At 44.4% G+C, this 27,198-nt stretch overlaps 1 protein-coding gene across 3 annotated transcripts in view; it reads left to right on the top strand.

Moving 5' to 3' along the window:
- The window catches only part of LOC137652339 (E3 ubiquitin-protein ligase CHIP-like), a 335,562-nt gene that overhangs the window by 250,829 nt on the left and 57,535 nt on the right, over positions 1–27,198 (top strand). For all 3 annotated transcript variants that reach the window (XM_068385687.1, XM_068385685.1, XM_068385688.1), the window contains exon 2: positions 7,955–8,153. In XM_068385687.1, the coding sequence (XP_068241788.1) occupies positions 7,955–8,153 (199 nt within the window). The remainder of the gene's footprint in view (positions 1–7,954; positions 8,154–27,198) is intronic.

Here is a 27,198-nt window from a genome sequence, read left to right as displayed (position 1 = left end):
GATGTCAACAACGAACCAATTTTCCCTCTGTCGTGCCACAGGCAAGACCTACTAAATATGCCGTCCCTAACTGGATTTGTTTTCACAACGATTTGGTGAAGTACACTATTCCAGTTTTGAGCTTTCGCTATGCAGGGGTTTTATCTTCATTTCAAAACTTGAACTCGTTTTGGATAGATTTAATTATGGTGACGAAGAGAGTATGGACTCTCCTTCACTTTTAAATGGCCGACCCTTCCCTTAGACGGAAGTGTTGGTGACGAAGAGAGTATGGACTCTCTTTCACTTTTAAATGGCCAACCCTTCCCTTAGACGGAAGTGTGTTTAGGTTTTTGGTAATTTTGCTTAACGAGTTATAGATCTATTTATTTTATATCTCTCCGCCTTTATAGGCCTCTTCGATTAACTTTCCATTTATTATAAACTTATAAAAATTAATTTTTATGTTTGTTTATATGCGACCTTTCCTAATAGTAGGCGGTCCTTACTTGGAACCGAAGTTAATTAACATTGAGCCCGTCATATCGTATTTTCCTTTTAAGAATTTATACTTTTTTAATTTTAATGTTTTTGAAAGAATTTCTTTGATAGTCTCGTACTGTTTTCAAAGATGAACTAACGTTTAGTTTAGTCTCCGCAGTTGTTGACGTTCAGAACGTTCAACATGCGCTCTATCGTTACGATAGAGAGAGAGTATTTCAAGGTTTCACGTTGCAGTAAGAGTAAACCGATTCTAGCGTTTCGTTCATTCTTTCTTAGCTTAAATGGTTTTGATTCTAATAAAGGAACTTTTTGGGAAACCTTTCAGTTTTTTCCTTTAGCAAATAATATGTTTTAACGATATATAATTGGGCTCTTCTCTCAGGTTCTAAGTCAAGAGAGAAGAGGGAGAGAGGAGAATAAACGTTTCGTTCAAGCGGGTAACGTTGTTCTCGTTTTTTCACTCTTCTCCCTAGTCGCTGTAGGGGAAGAAGGTAAAACGTTTCTAGAGTTTTATTCTTGTTCCCAGGCTTTATGCGGTGAGAGATTTTAAACGTAGTTTATTTGATCTAGTGTTTAGTCTTTTCCAGCCACTGAATTCTTTATCTTTCATTATGTTTTTCTGTTGCATTGTAAAACTGTTTTCGCAATTACTACCTTTTAATGAAGGATAGGATTGCGTGTTTCAGGTACAAATCACTTAAAGTTTCGATTTCAGTGAAATAAGTGCAAACAGAAAATCAAAAGTGATAAAGTGATATGCGCAAAGTGTTACAGTGTTGCGTTCGAGGGTTCGTCTGTTCGTGCCAGTTGTTCACCTAGTCCGATACCTCTTACAAGCTCCCAAGCCCAGGGGAGAAGTAATGTCGAAGGACTGATGGGTTCCACAGGCCTTGATCGACGAACAGACGTTTCCCTCCGTGGTTTCGGGTGTATCTACACACGTTGCCGACGTGATCACCCCACCCACATAAAGACGAGAGAGCCCATTTATTCCTCGTCTGCGGAAGAGGTTTCTCGCAGAAACCATGGACCAAATCTTGCAGCTTTAAGTGCAAGTCGGTCCCTTCCGCGCAAGTCCAACGGCCTAGGTGTAGCCACTGGGTCAGTTCGGACTCGCTGCAGTCATCCGACGACTGCACACCTCCCAAGAGAGGCAAGGTGGTACCGCAACAGGCAGTAACTCCGTCTGTTGCCGCACCAGCTGTTTTAGACCCTCAGTCACAACAGACAGTAGCTCCGTTTGTTGCCGTCTTTTATAGACCCTAGTGGTCCATGCTGCGGACTATGCAGTCTCAGCTTGCTCCTTCATGCAGGAGTATCGTGCTGAGAAGGTTGACAATGCACCTGTTAACCTACAACCTGCCACGGTTGTGCGCTCAGCAGATACTGCGGCTGCCTGCTCCCACACTCCACCTGTGAGAGCTCCACCACCGTTGCGCAGTCGACCCTGCCAGACGCATGTTCATGCTGCACCCTCCGTTGACATGGGTGAGCTTCCGCATCAGCAGTGGGAAGGTGCTGTCAAGCTGCCGTGTTTTGCCGCAATGCGGCATGCTCCGCAACCCACGGCAGTCCCTCCCACGCACCAGCACTCCGCTTTTGTTGTTGCCAGCTCCCACACTCCGACTGCGGAGAAGGTTGACGATGCACCCGTTGGCCTACAGCCTACCACGGTTGTGCGCCCGGCATGGCTGCCTGCTCCCACACTCTTGTTGTGAGAGCTCCTCCACCCATGCACAGTCAACCCTGCCAGACGTATGCTGACTCCCACAGACACACGGAGCACTCCGTTGCCGTGCGTGAGCTACCACAAGCTGCCGTGTTTTGACACGGTGTGTCAGCCTCCGCAACACACTGTGGTTACCGCCACTCGCCCGCAGCAAACTAGTCAGTCAGGAGTTGAGGCTTCCCCACACAACTTTGGTTGTTGCCAACTCACAGACTGTCAAACAGTTACATGACGTTGCCTTCTGGTCTGCTACTAATACACCAGTGCTGTATGTCCTCACGCTCCTGTTGTGGTTGACAGTTCAGTTTTTGACAGTTCACAGACTGTCATGCAGTTTCATAACGTTGCCTTCTGGTCTGCTGCTTATGCACCAGTGAAACCCTCACTGAGATAACCTAGCTTTTCTCGGACATGGTTCCTGTAGATGAGAAAGTGCTGTTCTCCCTCCTTCTGATATTCCCTTGAGGACTCTGTCATTTGGAGAGGAGCCTTAAGCTGCTTAGCCTCCTATGGACTTTAATTAAAGCATAACATGCTTCCAGGGAGGGTAAATGGTTCCGCTTCAGTCGCTAACCCCGTCTGTTGCCACACCTGCTCCCATAGACCTTGGGCTTTGTTGCAAGACATGCAGTCCAAGCTTAGTCCTTGATAGAGGATTTTTTACGGAGAAGAACCTTCTTGCCAACAACCTTCCTACCGGTTGGTTGTACGCCCTGTTGACGCTGAGATTTCCTACTCACGTCCGCCAGTTGAGATGGTTCCTCCTCCGGTGCGACCCAGTGTGGGTTGCCAGTCGCACGTTGACGTTAAGCGACTCTCGGAGGTGGTTGTGGACGTTCAGTGTGTCACTAGGAAGACGTTCAACAACCAGCAGAGGTGACTTGTTGTGACGCAGTGCGGCAACCTCAGCAACCCGATAAGGGGTTGTCTGCACAACCCAGACAGTCTAGACAGTTTCGGGTTGTCGCTGTACTTCCTCGCTTCCCCATGGTTGACAGTTCACAGACTGTGCAGCAGTACCATGATCTTGTGTCCGGCTCCGTCACGCATCCACCAGTGCGACCGGATTCAGCGAGTCAGACGTTGCCCACTCCGTTGCCGTTTCCTCATCAGTTTCGGATGAGGAACCCTCTGATGAGGACATGGCTGAACAAGACGATCAACCCCCAGCCCTGCTATCCATCCAGAAGATGCTGAAGAAGGAACGCGGCCCTGTCAGGCTGTGGATGAGTCTGGTTAAGACACTGTCATCCGTGGTTCAATTGGTGTCACTTGGAAGACTACACTTCCGTCCTCTTCGGTTTCATCTAGCTCTTCACTGGAAAAGGACAAGACGCTAGAAGCGGTCTAGATCCCGGTTTCCGGAAGATAAGTCTGGTCTGACTGGATGAAAGGACTTTATCAACCTTTGATAGGGTCTTCCCCTGACTGTTCAGACTCCCAACCACGTTCTCTTCTCAGACGCATCGGACGTAGGCTGGGGTGCGACCTTAGGCGGTAGGGAATGCTTGGGATTATGGAACTCGAGTCAAAGGACAATGCATTTCAACTGCAAGAAGCTTCTGGCAGTACGTCTGACCTGGAAAAGCTTCAGGTCTCTCCTTCAAGGCAAAGTAGTGGAGGTGAACACGGTCAACTCCCTGCTTTGATGTACATCTCCTAGCAAGGAGGGACCTACTCTCTGACATGGTACGAGTTCGCAAGTGACCTCCTCTCCTGTTCAACAGGTCTAGACTTTTCACTAGTAACAAGTTTCTTCCAAGGCAACTTGAATGTCTTAGCAGATTGTCTCAGTAGGAAGGGACAATAATTCCAACATATTGGACCCTCCACTAAGATGTATGCAAGAGACTTTGGGTCACCTGGGGCCAGCCAACCATAGATCTCTTCGCAACCTCGATGTCCAAGAGGCTCTCAATACTTTGCTCACCTATCCCGGACCCAGCAGTAGTTCTTTTAGATGCCTTTCTACTTGATTGGTCTCATCTAGATCTATATGCATTCCCTCCGTTCTAGATTGTCAACAAGGTACTGCAGAAGTTCGCCTCTCACGAAGGGACAAGTGGACGCTAATTGCTTCCCTCTGGCCCGCAAGAGAATAACTTACAGAGGTACTTCGATGGCTAGTAGACGTTCCCAGAACTCTTCCCCTAAGGGTGGACCTGCTACGTCTGCCACGCGTAAAGAAGGTACTCCAAGGCCTCCACGCTCTTCGTCTAACTGCCTTCAGAGCAAGGAGAACATCCACCCTTAGAGTCTACCAATCGAAGTGGGAAATCTTTCGAAACTGGTGCAAGTCAGTATCCGTATCCTCGACCAGTACCTCTGTAACTCAAATAGCTGACTTCCTCTTATATCTGAGGAAAGAGCGATCTCTTTCAGCTCCCACTCAAGGGTTACAGAAGCATGTTGGCATCAGTCTTCCGTCACAGAGGCTTAGATCTTTCCAACAATAAAGATCTACAGGACCTCCTTAAGTCTTTTGAGACCACGAAGGAGCGTCGTTTGGTTACACCTGGTTGGAATTTAGACGTGGTTCTAAGATTCCTTATGTTAGACAGGTTCGAACCACTTCAATCAGCCTCCCTGAAAGATCTCACCTTTAAGACTCTTTTCCTGATATGCTTAACCACAGCTAAAAGAGTCAGTGAGATTCATGCCTTCAGCAAGAACATCGGATTCTCATCCGAAACGGCTACATGTTCTACATCTTGGTTTTCTAGCCAAACACGAGCTGCCTTCTCGGCCTTGACCAATATCGTTCGATATTCCAAACTTATCGTATGGTTGGAAATGAACTAAAAAGAGTATTATGTCCTGTAAGAGCTCTTAAGTTCTATTTTAAAACCTTTACGAGGCCCGTCTGAAGCTTTATGGTGTTCAGTTAAGAATTCATCTTTGCCTATGTCAGAGAATTCTTTATCCTATTTTTATCAGACTGTTAATACGAGAAGCTCATTCCCCTCTGAATGAGGAAGACCAAGCTTGGCTGAAGGTAAGGACACACGAAGTTAGAGCTGTCACAACTTCCGTGGCCTTTAAACAAAATAGATCTCTGCAAAATATATTCGACGCAACCTATTGGAAAAGCAAATCAGTGTTCGCGTCTTTTATCTTAAGAATGTCCAGTCTCTTTACGAGAACTGCTACACTCTGGGACCATTCGTAGCAACGAGTGCAGTAGTGGTGGGGGCTCCACCACTACAATTCCCTAATTCCAGAACCTTTTTAATCTTTCTCTTGAAATATTTTTGGGTTGTCCGGAAGGCTAAGAAGCCTTTCGCATCCTACTTGATTTGGCGGGTGGTCAAAATCATTTCTTGAGAAGCGCCTAGATTAAAGGTTTTGATGAGGACCTTTAGTATGGGTTGCAACCCTTCATACTTCAGCTCCTAGGAGTCGCTCAGCATCCTATGAGGATCGCGAGGCTCAGTAAGGAAGACGTACTTAAAAAGGCAGAGTAATTGTTCAAGTCGTCTTTCTTACCAGGTACTTATTTATTTTATGCTTGTTATTTTGAATAACTGCTAAAATAAAATACGGAATACTTAGCTCATAATGTCAACTTGTTATGCTGGTCTCTACCCACCCCCTTGGGTGTGAATCAGCTATATGATCATCGGTTAAGTTTGATATTGAAAAATGTTATTTTCCTTAGTAAAATAAATTTTTTAATATACTTACCCGATGATCATAAATTAAAGGACCCACCCTTCCTCCCCAATAGAGAACCAGTGGGACAGAGGAGAAAATTGGTTCGTTGTTGACATCGAGTACTTGAGTACCTACTTGACAGATGGCGCTGTTGATGTACACCCCCACCTGTATAGCGATCGCTGGCGTATTCCTCCCGTAGATTTTTTCTGTCGGGCAGCAGGGATGCAGCTATATGATCATCGGGTAAGTATATTCAAAAATTTATTTTACTAAGGAAAATAACATATTTCCAGATACCTGTCCATCGATCAAGCAGGAAGTACCTCCACTTCCTCCTCAACAGAGTGGTGTATCAGTTCAAAGTCCTGTGATTCGGACTATCAACTTCTCTGCAGGTGTTCATTCAAGTGTTCACGCTAGTCTCAGTTTGGTACCATTTGAATGGGATTAGTCTTCTTTGGTATCTTGATGATAGGCTGATCCTATCGTCTTCAAGAAGACAGTTGCTCCAGGGTCGAGACAGACTCTTAGCCTTTTGTTATGATCTGGGAATTGTGGTCAATTGGAAGAAGTTGGAGTACCTGGGGATGCTGATAGATATGACAGCAGTAAAAGTCTTTCTGACAGATGATTGTATCAACAGACTGAGGGAAGTGGCATGACCCTTTCTTTCAGTTTAGTGTTTACCAGTTCGTTGATAGCAACGTCTTCTATGACACCATTAGTCGTAGGAGAAACTCTTTCCCAACGTGTGCCTCCACCAGAGATCAATACAGTGGTATTGGAAGTATCACTGGTCAGCCATCTACGATCCTCCCCACTCCTTGGTTACAGTGAACACAGCGGCGATAGAACATTTCAAGTAGTGGCTGAACGACAAAAACTCTCACTAGGGACTCTCTCTCAACTCTTCTCCTCTGGAGTTACTGCTGTTCATAGATGCATCAAAGGAGGGGTGGGGTGCACCCCTGAGGGACGGCTTTGCCTCGGGACTGTTAGCCACAAAACAGTTGGTGTAGCAAGCCTAGCTCCCTCACAGGACAAGAAGCATCGTGTTTGGATAGCGATTTTGGTGTAAATTTAGCATGGGAGGTAATGATATCTTGCAATTTATCATTTCTTCCTTCGCTCTCTGGGGGTACAGCAGTTGCGCAGGTACAGTTTGTTGCTGAACTGAATGCTAGATGCAGGTAAGCTACTGTATTCACTGGAGTGACTATTCTTTACAATTGGTAATTTATTGAAGTAATTTCCCCATCCTCTGAGCAAGGTAGATAATGGACCTGTTTTACATGCATTCATTAATCATATAATATCTACACTGGGCAAATGTCCTATGGAAATAGATTTTTCTTTCAGTTATCTATTGGTAATGGCTTACCCCAACTCTGTTTGCATCCTTATGCACAATGTTAAGGGATTGACAGGAATCATAACTTTTGTTTATCTTAGGACCAAAGTTTATTGAATTTTCCTGGGTCGGTTAACCAAGCCAGGTATAGTCATAAGAGATTTGTCCCTCTTGAGGGTAAGTCTCCTATTAAAGCACGATGATCTGTATTATGTGTAGGAACAAATAGAATTTTTTAAGGTAATTTTTATTTTTCCTTATCATACACGTACACCAAAGGATAAAGTGGGGGATTGTTCTTCCTCTCGGGTGGTCGGGGCTTACTCACCCCCCAACAACTTGTTTACCTTGTTGAAAGTCAAACTGCTGTTTCAGCTTCGCCGATATTATACTCCTATCAAAGGTCAAAGATTTGTATACTTAGGAAAAATACAAAGTACTTTAAAATTTGTCATGTCAGAAATATAAAGAGAGGGTTAAATCAAATATTAGAAAACTTTTATGTACAAATTTTTGACAACTGGTAACGATCTCCCTTTCACAATCCTAGAGAATTGCAACACAATTTTATAAATATTTGGTAAAAATAAGAGACAACATTAAAGCAGGAATAAAAATGGATTCAAAGTTAGTAATAGGATGTACGGTACTATTTGACATTTCTTGATTTATGGCCTCGTCATCCTTTTAGATGCATGAAAGTTCTAATTTTATTTATTTTTTTTTTTTTTCAGTCAAAAAAACCATCTGTTGCTGTCTATTACACTAATCGAGCACTGTGTAACTTAAAGTTAAAACGATGGGATTTAGTCTGTTTAGACTGCCGTACAGCTCTTGAGATTGATGCAACACTGGTTAAAGCACATTTCTTTCTTGGTCAAGCCCTCCTTGAAACGGACAATTTCGATGAGAGTATCACACACCTTCAGAGAGGTAGGATTATTATATTAGCGTGGATTTCAGTGATGTAGATTAAATTTGCATTTAAGCTGAATAGTATTGATTGATTTGCTATTAACAATTTTAATGTCATTTATGTTAGTTTTTACTACATGAATAAAAACCCTTATGTTATGATAACATGATTTTATCTTGGTTGGAACTCTGCTGTTAAAATTTATTATGAGGTGTCAGTAGTTACTATTGGGTGGCAAAGAAGCCAGGCCAGTCCACCAAGAAATAAGAAGGCTGAAGACAAAGGGATGAGAATATACTCAAAGGAACTCTCTAAAAATGCCCTCCTCTGGAGATGCTTCTGGTTACTGATGCAGGGAAGGAGGGATTGGGTGTACAACAGAGGAATAATATCAACTCAGGGTGTTGATATGTGAAAGAGATGCTTGCATATTAACATGTTGGAAATTAAAGTAGTTATTCTGACACTTGAGTCATTACAAAGCCGCTGATAGATCACTTTGTGGTGCTTATGAGCATCAGAACCACCGTAATGGCCTACGTCAACAAGTAAGGAGGTACTTCTTCACACCACCTCGGCGAGTTGGCCAGCAGGCACACTCCTGGGTACTAGACAAAGTAATGGAGCTGTTGGTGTATTGATTAGCTCTTTAGCTGTTATGGAAGGAATGTTATTGCCTCATAATCCTCTATGCTTTTGTCTTGAATACCAACAATGACATTTCATGAACTGTTACCTCAACAACTATGACCTAGTAACAACTATTACTTGCAGCATCTACATTTCTCAGGGGACTGAAACACTGTAACCAAGTACAGCACCAGGGTGTAACTGCATTAATACAGAATCACAACAATGCAAAGGCTTTTAGTTTGTCACAATTTTGTCTTCACTAATTACTTTAGATTTCACTAATTAATTTATTGGATCTTTACTAATACTGTATGCATATTTCTTCAACATTAAAAAAAAACATGTTTTACCTTGCAGCATATCTGTCATCCATTATTTTATTTGTAACTTTACCATCGATATTGCAACATGACTACTTTAGCATCCATGCTACCTTAGGTTACTTGTAGCAGGATAACAATTTCAATAGGAGTTCAAATTAAACATGGCCATTTTTTTTTTTCAAATATATTTTGGCTTTGGCAGTGCACAAACCTGAAACAAAAGAAAAGTATTGAGACAAGTTATAAGGGCACACGAGAGATACAAATATTCAAACTAAAATTTTTTTGATGAGTTTACAAAATAGAAAAAGGATGTATTACTTCTACACTCACTTGAAATTATTATTCCATCCCCCCCCCCCCCAGCTTATCTGCCCCACTAGAAATTGTTTCATGACTGGTATTTTGTGACCAAGTGGGCCCCCATAATATTTGGAGAAATATTTTATTTCTTCCTTTCATTTTCTTTAGAAATTTTAATGATGTAAAAGATGCCATTGATAGCGTTAAGTTAAGGTAACAGACATTTAAACAAATGGCAATATATGATGAACCATAATATGCATGATTATCATTTCCATTGTGATCCCAGTTTGAAGCTGTAGCCTGTAGTTAAAAATTACTAATATCCTCGGCCTTTTGCTGTGTAGGAGCAGTTAGTTATCTTGGCTTTACACAGAGCTTATAAGCCTTTTTTCTCAATCTACACAATGACGGACAAATCTAATGAAGTCTTTCGATGGAAAGAAACGACTACAGACTGGTCTTTCGTTTTTTTTTTTCTTTCTTTTTTTTTTTTAGAGACTCGTTGGTCAGAAAGAGCCGATGCCACTGAAGGCCTTGTAATGGATACAATTCTATTTTCTAAGTGCCCTAAGAGATATTGAAAATAGCTTGGAGCATACACCTAAAGCAAGACACGAGGCTCGAGCACTGGGGAACAAAATGAACAGTCTGGAGACTACTTTGATGGCTAAGATTTGGATACTTGTATGGTTCAACAAAAAGAATAAAGCTTTTCTGGGTCGACCTGTGGCGGCCGGTGAAAAGAGTCCTTCTAATATATCTTTTCTGATAAAACCTTCCAATTATACCAGAGAAAGATAAAAGCATGGAATGCTGAGGTTACAACCCTCGCGCGAGCACCTTTTGGGTGTCGTGTATAAAGCAAAGGCGAGTGAAATCCACTATTCACAGGTTGTCTTCCATTTAGTTAATTCCTTCGTCAAAGGGATGGGCCGATACAAAGGCCCTAGCCAACCCCCAGCGCCACACCACCCACGCCACGACGCGAGCGCCATCTGAACAACATCCTTCTCTTTGGAATCTTGAGTGTTGAATTTTTTTGTGGTGCTCTCGGTCTTTTTTATCAATTGTGGATTTATTTTGTCATGTCCGAAGCTCCATCTTCACACATTCCAATGTTAAGTACCATAGTTTGTTTTGACAGGTTTTTATTGTACCGGGCTTTTGTTTTATATCCAGTATAGTCTGTTTTATTATTCCCGTCTGGCCTTTCATGACGGCCATTGTTTGTTCACTTGTTTGGGAATTCATCTTTGTCTGCCTGTTTAGTACTCTGTCACTTAGGTTCTTGGTTAAGTCCCTGGCCTTATGCCTTTAGAACCGTTATTTTTTTTTTGTGTGTATATATGCTCATGGTACTTTTTGCTAGCAAGTCCAGCCTACGTACATGATAGCGATCTAGCTTTGTATTTGTTTAGTACCCGCCCCTCCGAGGCGTTCGTCACTCGACTGTGCTATTTATTTTAAGTTTTAGCAGATGCTATTCTTCGATTGTAGTGTTATATGGATGTACATTTTTATTTTATACGTTTTATAATAGTGTTGTGTGATTTTTAGTCCTGTTTTTGTGTCCAAGAGAGCGAGAGCTTGGGGTCCCCGTTTTCTGTTCGCACTCACGAGTTACCCCTTTCTCTCGTTTTCTTTCTTAGCTCCAGTGGGTGAGCGGATTTCCCGTTTTCCGTTTTGTGCGTTCAACGGGTTCTCCCTCCCTCACCTCTCCCCCTCTGGGTGGATGATAACTTACGAGTTATTTATTTTTCGTGACTTTTCAATTGTTAGCGTTATTTTGGTCCGTGTTTCGTCCTCTCTCCGTTACGGCTCGGGAGTAGTTATGAACGTTTTCCACTCCGCCTTGAGTTCTACTCCGCCATGAGGGATTCTCAATGACTTTCGTTCTATTGTTATATTTATAAATTGTTTACTACATGGGACGGGCTTCATATTGTTTAGATACGACCCTCCAGTGGCCCTTACTCCGGTCTCAGGCCACGGCCATATCCACAATAGCCTTTGTTATTACAAATGTGTTTGTTATTCACAATAATTATTCAGGACCTTTCTTCTCCCTCCGGCCTCACCGGAGATCGTAAATACGCTTTACTATGATCTAAGCTTTAGCCTTTAGCTGCGGCTTAGCTTTTTATCTTTCACAATTGAATTATTAGCCACAATTGAATTATTCAGGGCATCTCATTATCCTCCGGCGTCACCGCAATCCCCCTCCTCCATCACTAATCACTGCAAATCTTACAGGCCGATGATGTCTCTCTTCGTTCAGCAAGGGCTACTCTTCGTCCGTGGGTGTCGGGCTTCGGCAGGAATGCCCCGTCTGGCGCACCCTATCTCCTCGATGGGGACATGGCCTCCCGCCTCTTCCCAGGCTCGACTACTGCTGCAGTCTCCCCTGACCTTGCTGCCCCCTTAATTGAAGAAGTCAGGGCTACCATTTCCGTGGAGGACGAACCCCTCGTACCGATGGACGTGGCGGGTCTGGATATAGACGTAGAACCCAGGGACGAGCAGGTAAGTGGTGCCGAGTTGGTGGAAACCCTTTTCTCTCCTACTCCCTCTCCTACCTCTTCCTTTCTAGGTTTTGATAACTCTAAGGCTTCTCCTCGGGATCCCTCTGCCTCCGTACGACCCAAGGTGAAGCCACTTCGAACTTATAAGACTTCAGCTTTGCCAGTATCAACGTCACCGGTCCCCGGACCCTCGACAGCTCCTGATATTCATATTGCTCCTCGTAAAACCACTACTCCTAAGAAGTCTAAGTCTACCAAATCCAAGAAAAAACCAACGGATGGCTTTCAGGTACCCTGGGCTGATCTCCTCCCCATCGAACTGATCAAAGGATTGGTCAGAGATCAAGTTCAACATCACTCTGGTGCGATAACAGAGATTAAGGATATGATGGCTACTCTGATCCGCGCCGGAACTCAGTTTCCTCCCCCTTCTGCTTCAGACGCATCGAAGCTGCCGCCCTTCGATAAAAACAATCCTTGGCGGTTTGCCTTGCATGCTCCATTCGTAGATGGTTCCCTAACTCTGGAGGGCATAGGCACCCGCCCTCTAGAGGACCTTGAGTTCTATCCCCCGGGCCTAGCATTCCCGTTCAATGATTTTGTACGGTTAAAGGAACATGCATTGGTCCGTATGGACAAGGTACCAAAGGAAACGGTCATATTTCCAAAAGAGCAGGCCCAGGCTATCTGGGCCAGAACACTATCAGAGTGGGGTTGTATTAACTCAAAGCTCACCCCACACAAAGGTGCCTACACTATTTTTACGACAGCGGCCTCCATCTCTTTGCCGCTCATAGACAAAGTCACAGAGCTGACTATACAGGCCATCAAGGAAGGCTCTTCCATGCCGGCTCTCAAGGAGACGGACCCCACTTCTTTGCTTATTCCGGGTACCTCGACAGCCTGGGATGCTGCGGCTTCTACCTTCACGGTTGGGAAACTAGACCCGGACTGTGCCTCTACTCTTTTCTCTGAGAAGCTTCCCAGATTAATAGAGAGTCTTCTCAAAACTGAGTTCGAGACCCGTACTAGACTTGCTAGGTCCCTCCAATCCATCACCTCCATGGAGTCCCTAGCATCTCTTTACCCAGAGGAAACGCTGTTCAGAGTCGCCACGAAGAACCAGCTGCTATCCTACCAAATAGACCTCCATGACTTCTGGTCAGCTCGGGTTAGTTGCAGGAAGTTCGTTCTGTCGGAGGCCACCATCAGGCATGAGCCGAACAGACTGATAGCGTCCTCCTGCTGGGGTAAGACCCTCTTCCCTCAGACCGAGGTGGATAAGGTTCTTCAGGACGCAGCGAGGGCAAACCAGAATTTGCAGGTAAGGTGGGGTCTCTCAGCCAAAAAGAGGTTCGAACCCCAGAGACACACGTTCTTCAAGAAGAAGCAGAGGTTTAGTCCTTAAAAGACGGCCCGGGGTACCTCGTCCCCACAGTCTTCCGCGGCCTCGACTTCTCGACAACAGGCGCCTCCTCAGCAGGTAGTCTACCTCGCTGCTCCCCCTAGTACACAGCCCAACCCCTCTTGGATGCCCTCACCTGCATACAACCCTGCCTACGAATCCTCCGGTTCCTTTCGTGGATACCAAAGAGGGAGTTTCAGAGGTAGAGGACAGTTCCGCCAACGCGGCGGGCCTAGAGCAAGGGGTTCCCGTGGAGGGAGGGGCCCTAAGTTCACTCCCTCCCAATGATGTGATGCCGGTAGGAGGGAGACTTTATCACTTCCGGGACCATTGGACCTTCAGTCCATGGGCTCACAGCATAATATCAAGGGGTTTGGGTTGGAAATGGTCACAGGGATCCCCTCCTCCACCGGTGACCTTCTTCCAGAGATCCACTCCCATCCTGGAAGAGTACACCGCGGAGTTACTCAAGAAGAGAGCAATCAAGCGGGTTCGATCCCTGAAATTCCAAGGCCGCCTGTTTACAGTCCCGAAGAAAGACTCGTCGGCGTTGAGGGTAGTTCTGGACTTGCCGAAGCTCAACTCTTACATCCTTTGCGACAAGTTCCGTATGCTGACTATCTCTCAGGTACGGACCTTACTTCCCCGTGGGGCCGTCACCACCTCTATCGATCTTACCGACGCCTATTATCATGTCCCAGTAGCTCGAAACTTCTCTCCTTACCTAGGCTTCCGTCTTGAAGGACTCTTTTCACCGGGCGCCACAGGTCTCTCCCCAGAAATAGATTTTTCCTTCGTCAAAATCCCTTTTTAATGCATTGATGTTGACCTGAAAAAGTGATTTTGACGAAGGAAAAATCTATTTCTGGGCTCGACCTGTGTCGCTCTGTGCAATGCTCCTTATAGCACCATTTCTAAGGCATAGATATTGCTAAATATACAGGAGAAAAAAGGATGCATGGAATGCCAGGAATTAACCCAGCTCACTCACTTCTATGAGTGTCAGTGATAGAACCATGACCATAGGTCCCTCACCAGTTAGACTTCTCCTTCATCAACATCCCCTGGAACTACGAAGTGCCGACCGACACCCGACTGCTGCTTTCTACTATGACTATCCTCCCCTCACCCCTACACCTCCCCACCCCCCTACCTTCATTCCTCCATAGCACCAGCGAAGGTTCAGATGTGTTTTTCATTGCTCTGTGTTGTTTTGTGTTTTTGAAGATGTCCGACATTTTGGAGATCCCTGCTCCCAAATTGAGTATTATAATTGTCTGTTTGGAATTTCTAGGTAGCAACACTAGTTAATTCAATTACCTTGTTTGTGTGCTGATGATGTCTTTAATAGCAGAACACCACAGGATTTGCATTGCCTTCTTGCCAAATACATGAAATATCATAGGAGGTTAGGCTCAAGATTAAGTAGAAGACAGATATGATGAGAATGGAGTTTGCTGTGGAAGATGAAATAACATCAGAAGGATAAAGGATTAATGAGGTAGAGTCATTCAAGTACAGTATTTGGGAACTATGATCTCCAATACAGGATCTTTAAAATTAGAGTTTAGTGAAAGATTGAAAAATGCAAATCAGACAGTAGCTAGATTAAGTAAAATTTCAAAATTAAATCGCCTGATATTAGATATAAAAATCAGACCGTATATCAGTTCAGTGAGATTGGTGATACTATATGATCATGAGTCATGGTATGACAATGAAACAATCTCCAACAGATTTAGTAGATTTGAGAACAAATCCCTTAGAAGGATATTGGGAGTTAATATTTGGAGAAATATTTTATTTCTTTCTTTCATTTTCTTTAGAAATTTTAATGATGTAAAAGATGCCATTGATAGCGTTAAGTTAAGGTAACAGACATTTAAACAAATGGCAATATATGATGAACCATAATATGCATGATTATCATTTCCATTGTTATCCCAGTTTGAAGCTGTAGCCTGTAGTTAAAAATTACTAATATCCTCGGCCTTTTGCTGTGTAGGAGCAGTTAGTTATCTTGGCTTTACACAGAGCTTATAAGCCTTTTTTCTCAATCTACACAATGACGGACAAATCTAATGAAGTCTTTCGATGGAAAGAAACGACTACAGACTGGTCTTTCATTTTTTTTTTTCTTTCTTTTTTTTTTTAGAGACTCGTTGGTCAGAAAGAGCCGATGCCACTGAAGGCCTTGTAATGGATACAATTCTATTTTCTAAGTGCCCTAAGAGATATTGAAAATAGCTTGGAGCATACACCTAAAGCAAGACACGAGGCTCGAGCACTGGGGAACAAAATGAACAGTCTGGAGACTACTTTGATGGCTAAGATTTGGATACTTGTATGGTTCAACAAAAAGAATAAAGCTTTTTAATGCATTGATGTTGACCTGAAAAAGTGATTTTGACGAAGGAAAAATCTATTTCTGGGCTCGACCTGTGTCGCTCTGTGCAATGCTCCTTATAGCACCATTTCTAAGGCATAGATATTGCTAAATATACAGGAGAAAAAAGGATGCATGGAATGCCAGGAATTAACCCAGCTCACTCACTTCTATGAGTGTCAGTGATAGAACCACGACCATAGGTCCCTCACCAGTTAGACTTCTCCTTCATCAACATCCCCTGGAACTACGAAGTGCCGACCGACACCCGACTGCTGCTTTCTACTATGACTATCCTCCCCTCACCCCTACACCTCCCCACCCCCCTACCTTCATTCCTCCATAGCACCAGCGAAGGTTCAGATGTGTTTTTCATTGCTCTGTGTTGTTTTGTGTTTTTGAAGATGTCCGACATTTTGGAGATCCCTGCTCCCAAATTGAGTATTATAATTGTCTGTTTGGGATTTCTAGGTAGCAACACTCGTTAATTCAATTACCTTGTTGGTGTGCTGATGATGTCTTTAATAGCAGAACACCACAGGATTTGCATTGCCTTCTTGCCAAATACATGAAATATCATAGGAGGTTAGGCTCAAGATTAAGTAGAAGACAGATATGATGAGAATGGAGTTTGCTGTGGAAGATGAAATAACATCAGAAGGATAAAGGATTAATGAGGTAGAATCATTCTAGTACAGTATTTGGGAACTATGATCTCCAATACAGGATCTTTAAAATTAGAGTTTAGTGAAAGATTGAAAAGTGCAAATCAGACAGTAGCTAGATTAAGTAAAATTTCAAAATTAAATCGCCTGATATTAGATATAAAAATCAGACTGTATATCAGTTCAGTGAGATTGGTGATACTATATGATCATGAGTCATGGTATGACAATGAAACAATCTCCAACAGATTTAGTAGATTTGAGAACAAATCCCTTAGAAGGATATTGGGAGTTAAATGACACAACAGGATTTAAAATGAAACAAGAGAGATGAGATCATGATGAGGGGTAGATGGAGATGGTTTGGGCATGCTATTTGCACTCCCTGAGAGAGATTAGTTCACCAAATGTTTAACTGGGCTTCACAAGGCAATAGAAGAGTTGAAAAACCCAGGCCTACCTTGGCGAGGATTATGCAGTGGGAAATAGGAGATGATGAATGGAGAAGTATTGAATTAAAAGCTAAAGATAGAGACGAATGGCAAAATCTGACAGAGGTACTTTGCATCAATAGGCATAGGAGGAAATGATGATGATGAGGATTTCAATATGTTTGCCTAGAAGTAGTTTTTAAAAATTTAGATCGGGAAAAATGTAGGAATTAACATTATTGGAAGGAATACCTCGTTAACTTGATATTTGCAGATGACTGACTTATGTTTAGTGAATCATGGGAGGTATTGTAAAAGAGGATAGAAGATTTGAATAGAGAAATCAGAATTGCAGGACTGAAAATGAATATAAAGAAGACCAGATAATGTTCAATGAAAATGCAGAGAGAGAATAAATAAGGGTTATGGACATACCTCGAGAGATTGTTGATGAATAAACATGCTCAACATAGACAGTAAGTGTTTCCCCAGGACATGAGACTGAAATTAAAAGAAGGATAAACATGGGATGGAGAGCTTTATAAAAATATTAGCATCTCGTTTCGTAGCTTGAAAATTTCGTAAGCAGTGTTTCGTGAAGAGAGGTATGACTGTATATTTATGGTATATTTTTGGGATCAGGCCATGTCGTCCTGATGGAAGGTTCCTTCAGTAGCTTCCTAGGGTATATTTGACTACAGTGGATATTCCCAGAGAATTAAACTAGAGGTCTCCAGAATCCTAACTGCTGGCGCGAATATCCTTAAAGTTGCCTTTTAGGATATCGCATAACAACAGGGGATGTATTCTTGACACGCCACATAGCTATCTGCACCCCACATAGCGTTTACGCTTCGAGGGGGAAGTAGTGGCAAGATAAGGGAGGAGCCGTTACAAATTTCTCCTCCTCCGTTACTGTTATGGGCACTCGGATGACGTCATACCCGTCGCCATCTTGGATGACGTAGTATCCGCCTGCCATCTTCTTTCCTTTTGCTGTAGCATCCCAACCAGGTGTTTTTTCCCAGTTCTTTCGCTATATTGGATATCATGTCGCAATCTTCAGCTTCTTCTACCTCTGGAAAGTCGAGTATTCACCTCTTATATCGTATAAATGCAGCTCTAGCCGTAAAGTAACGTTTTTCTCGAAATAAATAGGGATTTGCTTTTGTGGCAGAGCTCTTGCCTAGACCAGAGGCACCTCGGCGCTGTCGTTCACAACGCATGATTTATTTAGTTAGCCAGAACGACCTTCCTGGTTTTATAGCTTCTATCTTATTAGCTATTTAGTCTTCATTGCTAGGAATTAGTTATATTAGTACTCCTTAGTTTCGGCGTATGTGTAGCCGAATTATTGTTCCTAGGCCCCCTAGCCTAGATGCCTTAGGTTACTTTCATGCATGATATAATAAGTGTTCCTGGTGTTATTTAACTTAAATGAAGATATTAGGCAAATTATACGTATAAGATATTTGGATTGCATATGATTTCCTCTTCCATGATCGTATACCAAGAGTTTCGATGAATCAGGTAGTCGATCTCTACGCCACTAGGCTAGTAGCCTAGTGGCTTTAGTATACTTTCACACATATCCCCGGTTACCTTTATGTATAAGGTAATCTCTTCCTCCCTCTGCAGGTAACCCACGGTTACAATCCTAGCCGTTCCTACCTTGAATTGTCATTCGGGTAAGGTTAGGCTAGAGTGTTTCTGCCCCCTTTCCAAACCATGGCTGATGAGTTTGAGCTTGGGTCAGAACCTCAGAGTACCTGTCATGGGCCTCCAGCTACCCCATAGGATGAATGTATTCTCCTATTGGACATGGTCAGTAGGCATAGGGGGCCTTTCCCCCTAGACTGCACTTGAAGTGGTCTGAGATCCCATCGCCCTGTAATCTAGCGACTAGTCCTGTGTTTGGAGATTTTGGGGCTGAAGGATATGAATATCCTTTGGCCTAGATTAGGCAAGCATGGGGATTCTGTTTCTTTATAATTTAGGACGGCGTGATGAAGCCAGTCCATTTACTACAGTAGCCCTCCCTAGGCTGGAGAATGTACTCTCCCTACACCTAGGATGACGTTAATACCGAAACAAGAGTTACCTTGTTGTCTAACGAGGACGGCTCACACCGGCTCCTCACCCTCCCCTCACAGGACCCTTTTCCCCTACCCCTCTTTGACCTTTGGTGATGGCCTAGCCATCACAACCCTGTCCACTGTCCTACAATCCCACCTAGTGCTGGCGGGTTGTAGGGCCAGCCCGGTCTTTCGCCTGTTGGGTCTAACCGTTCAGCTTCCCTCTTGCATATGTCGCTTTGGGATTGCTGTTTCGGTGAGCCTAACTGCCGGCAGAGACCCCCCTCGTTACTTTAGAGTGTTCTTCGGTCCTCCCTTGGATTGCCATCCTGTCCGTCTGTTACCGGCATGGCTGCGGATGGATGGAAGCCTGATCACTAACATGCTCTCCCCTTCCATTTGAACCCTCCTTCCAGAGGAAGGCAGAGTCGGGGTGGCTTGCCGCTACCCCTTCATCTCCCTTCACTCATTGCTTTTCTCTCTCTATGGGCTAATACTGTCAACTACGTCGACTGCCGGCCACCAGCCCTGCCGGCAGAAGGCAGGTAGGGTTGGTGGTCTGCCAGCCATTAGCTCACTTTTACCGTTGACTCTGCCGGCAGCAGCCGGCAGTGTATGCCTAGGCCACTACTCAGTCACATTGTATGATGGCTGGGCTGGTGTGCCTTCAGCCGGTAGCCCGCCGACTGCCAGCATACTGCCGGAAGTTCGAAGGGTCGCCGGCAATTCGGCAGACCGCTGGCGATACAGAAGGCTTCTCCACTACCCAGCCACACTGAATGATGGCTGGGGTGGCGTGCCTTCTGCCGGCGACATGCCGACGGGCTACTAACTATTTAAACACTGAATTACTGTGCCAATTGAGCCATCCTGAGTACTAGCCTTGCCGGCGGCATGCCAGTACTGTCTATTGTTTGGGAGTATACAATAGCCAGTACATCTGTAGTATTGCTATATACCTCAGACAGAAAACTATTGTATATATTTATACAATAGATATTTTTCCAACATACTCTGTGCGTCCATGTGCAGTCCCTTGTTGAGACCTACCTGAATTGGGGGACTGACTTCCCCCATTTTCTCTATGCTGATTGTTCATCAGCCCCTCCAATTCTCATTATTAACTTCTTGGATGTGTGTGTTGTTTACACTATTCTCCCCCTACGGGTTAAAATCTTCCATTGGACCTCTTACAAAGGCATCCTAGGATTAATAATGAGAAAGGTCACAGCAATTGGCTGGGCAGGATTCACAAGTATGTGTCTTTCCTAATTCATTTCCAGCTTCCCTATCCTAAGCTTATACTAAGAAAGGATTTAATATTATAATAATTAATATGATTTTAAGTCTACAGTACTGTGATAGACTTCAATATACTCATATTCTTTTCCTCTCTTTACAGGAGGAGTACGTCCAGTGTGAGAGTGCGTTTTGCAGCGTACGTCGCAGGGACTTCTATGGACATCTGGGGTGCCGGACGCACTCCCGTGTGCGTCCCGTTGCTCCATTACGAAGGGATCTCTCAAGTATTGGGACCCACAGGCGTGCACCACGTGCAAGGACCTGTTACGCGAGGGATTCGAGTCTTCCCAGTCTGCTGAGTCAAGGGATACCGCTCGGTAGAAACTATGCAAGTGGGTGTGTGGTTTCCAGAAGAACGCCACGGGGCCTTATCTTCCCAACGAGCGCATGAGAGCCATGCTTTTCCCTAAGGCATCTGCGGATACCGTAATCCCTCAGCCACGCCCTGAGATCCCATGCATCCAGCTGATGATTGATTCGGATGTCTCGGATGCAATGAAAAACATCAACATTGAGGATGCCAGGATGTCGGAGGTGTCAGAGGACACCGGGAAGGACCTTTTGGCCGATGGCCAAGAAGAGGAGTCTACTGTGGCTCCAGAGTCGGAAGAGGAGGATGTGGCATCCCTCTCAGTGCCGTCGACTCCTGCCCCGGAACTGGTACCTTCTACTTCGTCCACTCCCCTACCTACGAAGTCGGATGATACCATGGCTGCCGTTCAGGCCATGATGGAGTCTTCGACGAGAAGATCAAGCAGAGGGATGCGGAGTTCAAGAAGGAGCTTCTCCGCCTGTCGCTTCAACGAGGGTCTCAGAAGAGATTCAACATCAAGGAACTTCCCTCCTGCTCAGAGATCAACCCTTGGGCGCCATCCCCATCGAAGATGTGGAATTCTGGCCGAACTTCGATTCCTACCCAGACTGCTTTGTTCGTCTCAAGACGAAACCTGCTTCTAAGGAAGAAACAGAGCCTAAGGAGGTCATTGTCTTTGACCACTCCAAGGCTCAGGCGCTGTTCGCCGGCTGCCTAAAGGAAAGGGGCTACACCAACTCCAAGGTGCTACACCAACTCCAAGGTACGGGCCCTTAAGCAAGAAGCACCCATCCTTTCTTGCTCCCAATACCATGCTTTTTCCCTTCGCGGAAAAATCCTCCAAGGCAGTACTGAAGGCAGTGGAAGCGGGGAAGCCTTGCCCTACCCTCAAGGAGTGTAGGCCCCTCTCCCTAGCTCTGCCACCTGATGATAAAGACTGGAAGGACATCCAGTTGACTTTCTCAGTCGGGAAGTTGGAGGCTGACATCGCTGGACGCCAGTTCAGCGAGAACCTCCCCAAGCTATCCGATTTTCTACTCTGTAGAGAACAGGATACAAAGGAGAGACTGGCTGCTTCTCTCTCTCTCCAGGTGTCCATGGAGACAATGGCCGGGGAACAGAAGACCCAAGACATGTTTATGGTCCTAGCCAAGACTCACTTGGCAACTCTGACAAAGGACTTTTACAGCTTTGTTAGGGCATGACCTGTGTGCAGGGAGTTCGTGTTCGCGTCTGCGACCGTCAAGCACAAACCTAGGAAGTTGATTTCTTCCAACATATGGGGAAAGGATCGCTCCCCCTCTGACTTGGTCAAGGAGATCGTCGACAAGGCCGCCACGGAGAATAGGAACCTTCTCCAGAAGTGGGGTATGTCGGCAAAGAGGAAGTCTTCTCTGGATGAGGGTCCCCAGCCTAAGAAGACATCCAAGAGACCAAGGCTGCCACCTCGCCCAGCAAAGCGGCAACTTCCCGTGACCGCAACGCCATAGCTAGTGGCGCAGGCCACTTTCCAACTGGTGCCCCAGCAAGTGGTGACTCAGTCACCAGCCTTTACTCCCACTTACGAGAGGCAGTCTACTACCTTTCATGCTAGGGGCAGAGGTTCAGGGAGAGACTCCTCTATACGTTCCTCCAGAGGGAGAGGGGGTAGGGGGCCAAGCGGTCGAGGAGGCAAGTCCTCCGGAAACAAGAAGCAATGAGTTGCTTGCGGTAGGAGGAAGACTCTGTCTCTTCCGGGATCCTTGGACCTTCAATCCCTGGGCCCACAGCATTGTCATGAATGGACTAGGCTAGAGCTGGAAGACATCACCACCAGCATTTCCGCAATTCTTCCAACACTCCACCCCTGTTCTGGAAGAATATGTCCGAGAACTCTTGAACAAAAGGGTGATCAAGAGAGCAAAGTCCAAATTTCCTGGACATGTCCCCTCTCAACAAGTTCTTCGAGAACAAGAAGTTCAAGCTGCTAACCCTTCAGTACATAAAGGCCCTATTGCCCAGAAAGGCATACACAGTCTCCATAGACATGGCGGACGCCTATTGGCACATCCCGATGAATCGGCAGATCTCCTCCTACCTAGGATTCAGGCTTCAAAATAAGAAAGTACAGTACACTTTCAGAGCCATGCCCTTCGGGCTCAACATAGCCCCAAGGGTCTTCATGAAGCTTGCAGAGACTATCGTTCAACAACTACGCCTACAGGGCATCCAGGTAAGGGCCTGCCTGGATGATTGGCTGGTGTGGGCAGCATCGGAAACGGAATTCCTGCAAGCATCCAAGAAAGTGATCCAATTCCTGGAATATCTAGGATACAAGATCAACACCAAAAAGTCTCGACTATCTCCGGCTCATAAGTTCCAATGGCTAGGCATACAATGGGACCTACAGTCACATCGTCTCTCCATTCCATTAAAGAAGAGGAGGGAAATAGCGAGGTCTGTCAAGAGACTCCTCAAATCCAAATGGATTTCAAAACGTCAACAGGAGCGTGTGCTCGGCTCCCTCCAGTTCGCTTCGGTGACAGACCCAATGCTGAAAGCACAGCTAAAAGATGCATCAGGAGTCTGGAGAAGATACGCATCAAACGCTTGAAAAGATCTCAGAAGACCACTCCCGTCTCGGCTTCAATCACTCCTCAAGCCATGGTCGGAGGCCAGTAAGTTCAAGAGATCAAAGCCTCTACAACTGCCTCCACCCTCAGTTACCATCCACACGTAATAATAATAATAATAATAACACGGACGCATCGCTGGAAGGATGGGGGGGTCACTCCCATCAATGCAAGACTCAAGGAACTTGGTCCTCCCTGTTCAAGATGTTTCACATCAACATCTTTGAGGCCATGGCAGTCTTCCTCACACTGAAGAGATTGTCTCCTCGTCCCTCAGCCCACGTGCGACTGACTTTAGACAGCGATGTGGTGGTCAGATGTCTGAATCGTCAAGGCTCACGATCGCCTTAACTCAACCAAGTGATATTAGCCATCCTCCGTCTAGCGGAGAAGAAGAGATGGCACTTATCAGCAGTTCACCTTCAAGGGTTCCGCAATGTGACAGCGGACGCTCTATCCAGGATAGCTCCGATAGAGTCAGAATGGTCCCTAGGCGCAGAATCATTCTCCTTCATCTTACGACAAGTCCCGTAACTGCAGATCGACCTCTTCGCAACGAGCGACAACAAGAAACTTCCTCGATACGTGGATCCGTATAAGGACCCTTGTGTGGAAGCAGTGGATGTCATGTCCCTGGACTGGAACAGATGGACCAGGATTTACCTGTTCCCTCCGCCCAACCTTCTGCTCAAGGTCCTCACCAAGATGAGATCCTTTCAAGGAACGGCAGCCCTAGTGGCTCTCAGGTGGCCCCGGAGCCACTGGTTCCCCCCTGATTCTGGAATTACAACCGAAGCTGATTCCACTGCCAGACCCAGTTCTGTCTCAAGTTCAGAAGTACACTGTCTTCGCTTCATCACAGAAAACCAGAGCCCTTCATCTCATGATTTTCTCTCCCTTGCCGTAAAGATAAGGTTTGCAATCTCAAATAAAAGCCTAGACTTCTTGGAGGAATATAAGTCAAAATCTACCAGAAGGCAATATGAGTCATCTTGGAAGAAATGGGTAACCTTTGTCAAGGCAAAGAATCCGAAGGAAATCTCGATGGATTTCTGCCTGTGTTTCTTTATCCACCTTCATGAACAAGGTTTAGCAGCCAACACGATCTCTACGTGTAAATCTGCCCTGACAAGACCCTTGCTGTATGCCTTCCAAATAGACTTGTCTAACGAAATCTTTAATAAGGTGCCAAAGGCTTGTGCTAGACTTAGACCAGCGGCCCCTCCGAGCAGAACAGGACGATTTGGCGCCGACTCTTTGGCGCTGACAATTTGGCGCCGCCATTTTGGCGATAGACAGTTTGGCACTCATTGTTTTGGCGATGAGCTGTTTTGGCGCCAAGAAACAAACTTAAGGACCATCCACAAATTTGTGTCTCGTTTAGTGATCACCTCATTACACCAAAAGCCTCGTTTGATTTGAAAATTGTAATATTAAACCAGTTATTACGATATTCAAGTCTTGTTTAGTTATCATATAATTTTACCAGTGTCTCGTTTAGTGATCATCTCATTACACCAAAGGCTTGTCTGATTTGAGAATTGTAATAGTAAACTAGTTTTGATACCAAAGTCTTTTTATATTGGAAAACGTTTTTCTTTAGTTTCTCGTACAGCCCATACCTTGAATGGCCGAAAAATTCTTAAGTAATAGAGGCAAGCCAAAATTTTCACACAATGTATATATGTATGTGTTTGACAAATGTAGCAAAAACGATCATTCTCTCAAGTTTTGGAGGTGTGAATAAAAAAATTAGTGTAAAGGGCGTATTCATACTAAGAACCAGGAAGTAGTGAAAGAAGTAAATTGACATTTACACGGTGCGTCGGTAGTAATGTGGAAGTTGCTGAAATTAAAACAAGCGTAAAACTCAAAGCAGAGGAAACTTTTGAAGTGCCATCATCAGTTGTTAATGTTTGCATTGAAAATAGCTCTCAAGCTGCTCTGGCAGCATTGCCCACTTCAGATGAGAATTCAGAAAGAGAATATAGAAAGGACGTGATTCTTATTATGAACAACTAATGGCTGGGAATCCTCCTGCTCAAAAACGCTTAAAATACTTTAAGACTGATGAACTCATTTTAACTATCGTACAGCAGTTTGATTCACGGGAACCACTGGAATACTTACGTGGTTTGGCATAAAACTATGAAATGTATTAACATGTTGGTGAAAATATTTCATTTTATTCCATTTTTGTAGCATTTTAATACTGAAGTGCTTAAAATAAATAGAACATTTTATTTATATGTTATTTTCGACCCATCCAATATATATAAACACACACACACACAAATATATATATATATATATATATATATATATATATATATATATATATATATATATATATATATATATATATATATATATATATATCAGGTCAGGAAATTTTCAAGCTAGCGCCAAAATAACGAGCGCCAAAACCATTTAGCGCCCAAACGGCGGCACCAAATCATCGTCGCCAAAAGAGCGGCGCCAAAACGTACTGGACTCCCTCCGAGACCCATTTCATGGTCTCTTGACAAAGTGCTACATTTTGCCTCAGGCTTGGACAATGAGACTTGCCCTCTGAAAGATTTGACTTTATCCTCGGGGGCTAGAGTTAGTGAAATTGTGATATTATCTAGGGAAGAGGGCCACATCCGGTTTGCTGACACGGGCGAGCTCACCCTCTTTCCTGACCCCAAGTTTCTCGCCAAGAACGAGTTACCCACATAAAAATTGGGATCCCTGGAGAATCTGCCCTCTGAAGGAAGATGTGTCTCTGTGTCCAGTGGAGAGTCTAAAAGTCTATCTTCACAGAACTTCAGACTTCGGAGGAGGACAACTCTTTAAAGGAGAAACATCGGGGTCAAACCTGTCACTTAAACAACTACAGGCGAAGATCACTTACTTTATTCGCAGAGCGGATCCTGACAGTACACTCGCAGGTCATGATCCTAGGAAGGTCGCCTCTTCCCTGAACTTTTTCCAACTAATGGACTTAGAGAGTCTTCGCTCGTTTACTGGATGGAAGTCATCCAGGGTGTTCTTTAAGTACTACGCGAAGCAAGTGCAAGAAGTCAAACGATACGTGGTGGCGGCAGGTAGTGTTCTAAAACCTGCTGCTTAAGTGCTGCGAGGAACAGTGAATTTTATGGTACTTAAAATTCTAAGGGTGTATATGTTGGCCCTAGTGCACAACATAGTAGTGATTGTCGTCGTGATGACGATACGGACTGTTCTAATATACTAAGGTGATATAACATAGACTGAACACTAGTGCCGCGTGTTTATTACACGAATGTATATTGAGACATTCTCAGAAAGACATTACAATTCCATACGGAAATTGAAGTGTGTGGCAAGTTTTCCTTTTCAGGTATTACAAATATTTCTATTTATGTCAATGTGCCTATGTTATTTAATTGATTCTCAATTACAATTTTACATTATTTACATGTATGCTCATCCTCATTTATTTCCAATAAATGTCTAATGGTTTTATGCGTCTTATTTCGCCCTAAGACATTATAATTATAATAAAGCCTATGTGAGCGTATTTTTCTACCCTTCTTCTGCATGATGTGTTGAACAATAATGCTACCTTTGTTCCTACGCTTACGCAAACGTTTCCAGCGAAATGCAACTTGTTCCGACACTTGATACAAACTCGGGCTACTGACATGCAATGAGACCTGCATGTCCCCTTTGACTGCTGGGTTGGTTCAGTATAACATGCAACTTCGACACTTTTCCCGAGTCTGGTTTGACTCTTCCCTGTAGGGGGCAGGAAGCACTAACATACTGTATGTTAAGCAGATATGACTATAACGGTGTTGTCATAGGTGTCTTAGGTCCTAAAGACCAAGGAAATATTGTCTGGAAGTCGAAGGCACAACTGGAAAATCCACGATACATTAATGCTCTGGTAAACTTCCATCAGGACGACATGTCCTGAGCCCAAAAAAACATGAATACTTAAAGTTAAGTGTTCATGTGTCCTGCCGTTTCTGCCGCCACTTTTGCTTTTGGGCATTGCCTCACTCGAAAAGTAAGGTTCTACATTTTCATTATTTTCCAGTTATCATTGCATTATTTTTTAAT

Source organism: Palaemon carinicauda, chromosome 13 (genome assembly GCF_036898095.1).
Source record: "Palaemon carinicauda isolate YSFRI2023 chromosome 13, ASM3689809v2, whole genome shotgun sequence".
In the NCBI taxonomy this organism is placed as follows: domain Eukaryota; kingdom Metazoa; phylum Arthropoda; class Malacostraca; order Decapoda; family Palaemonidae; genus Palaemon; species Palaemon carinicauda.
This window is presented reverse-complemented; position numbering and strand designations above follow the sequence as displayed.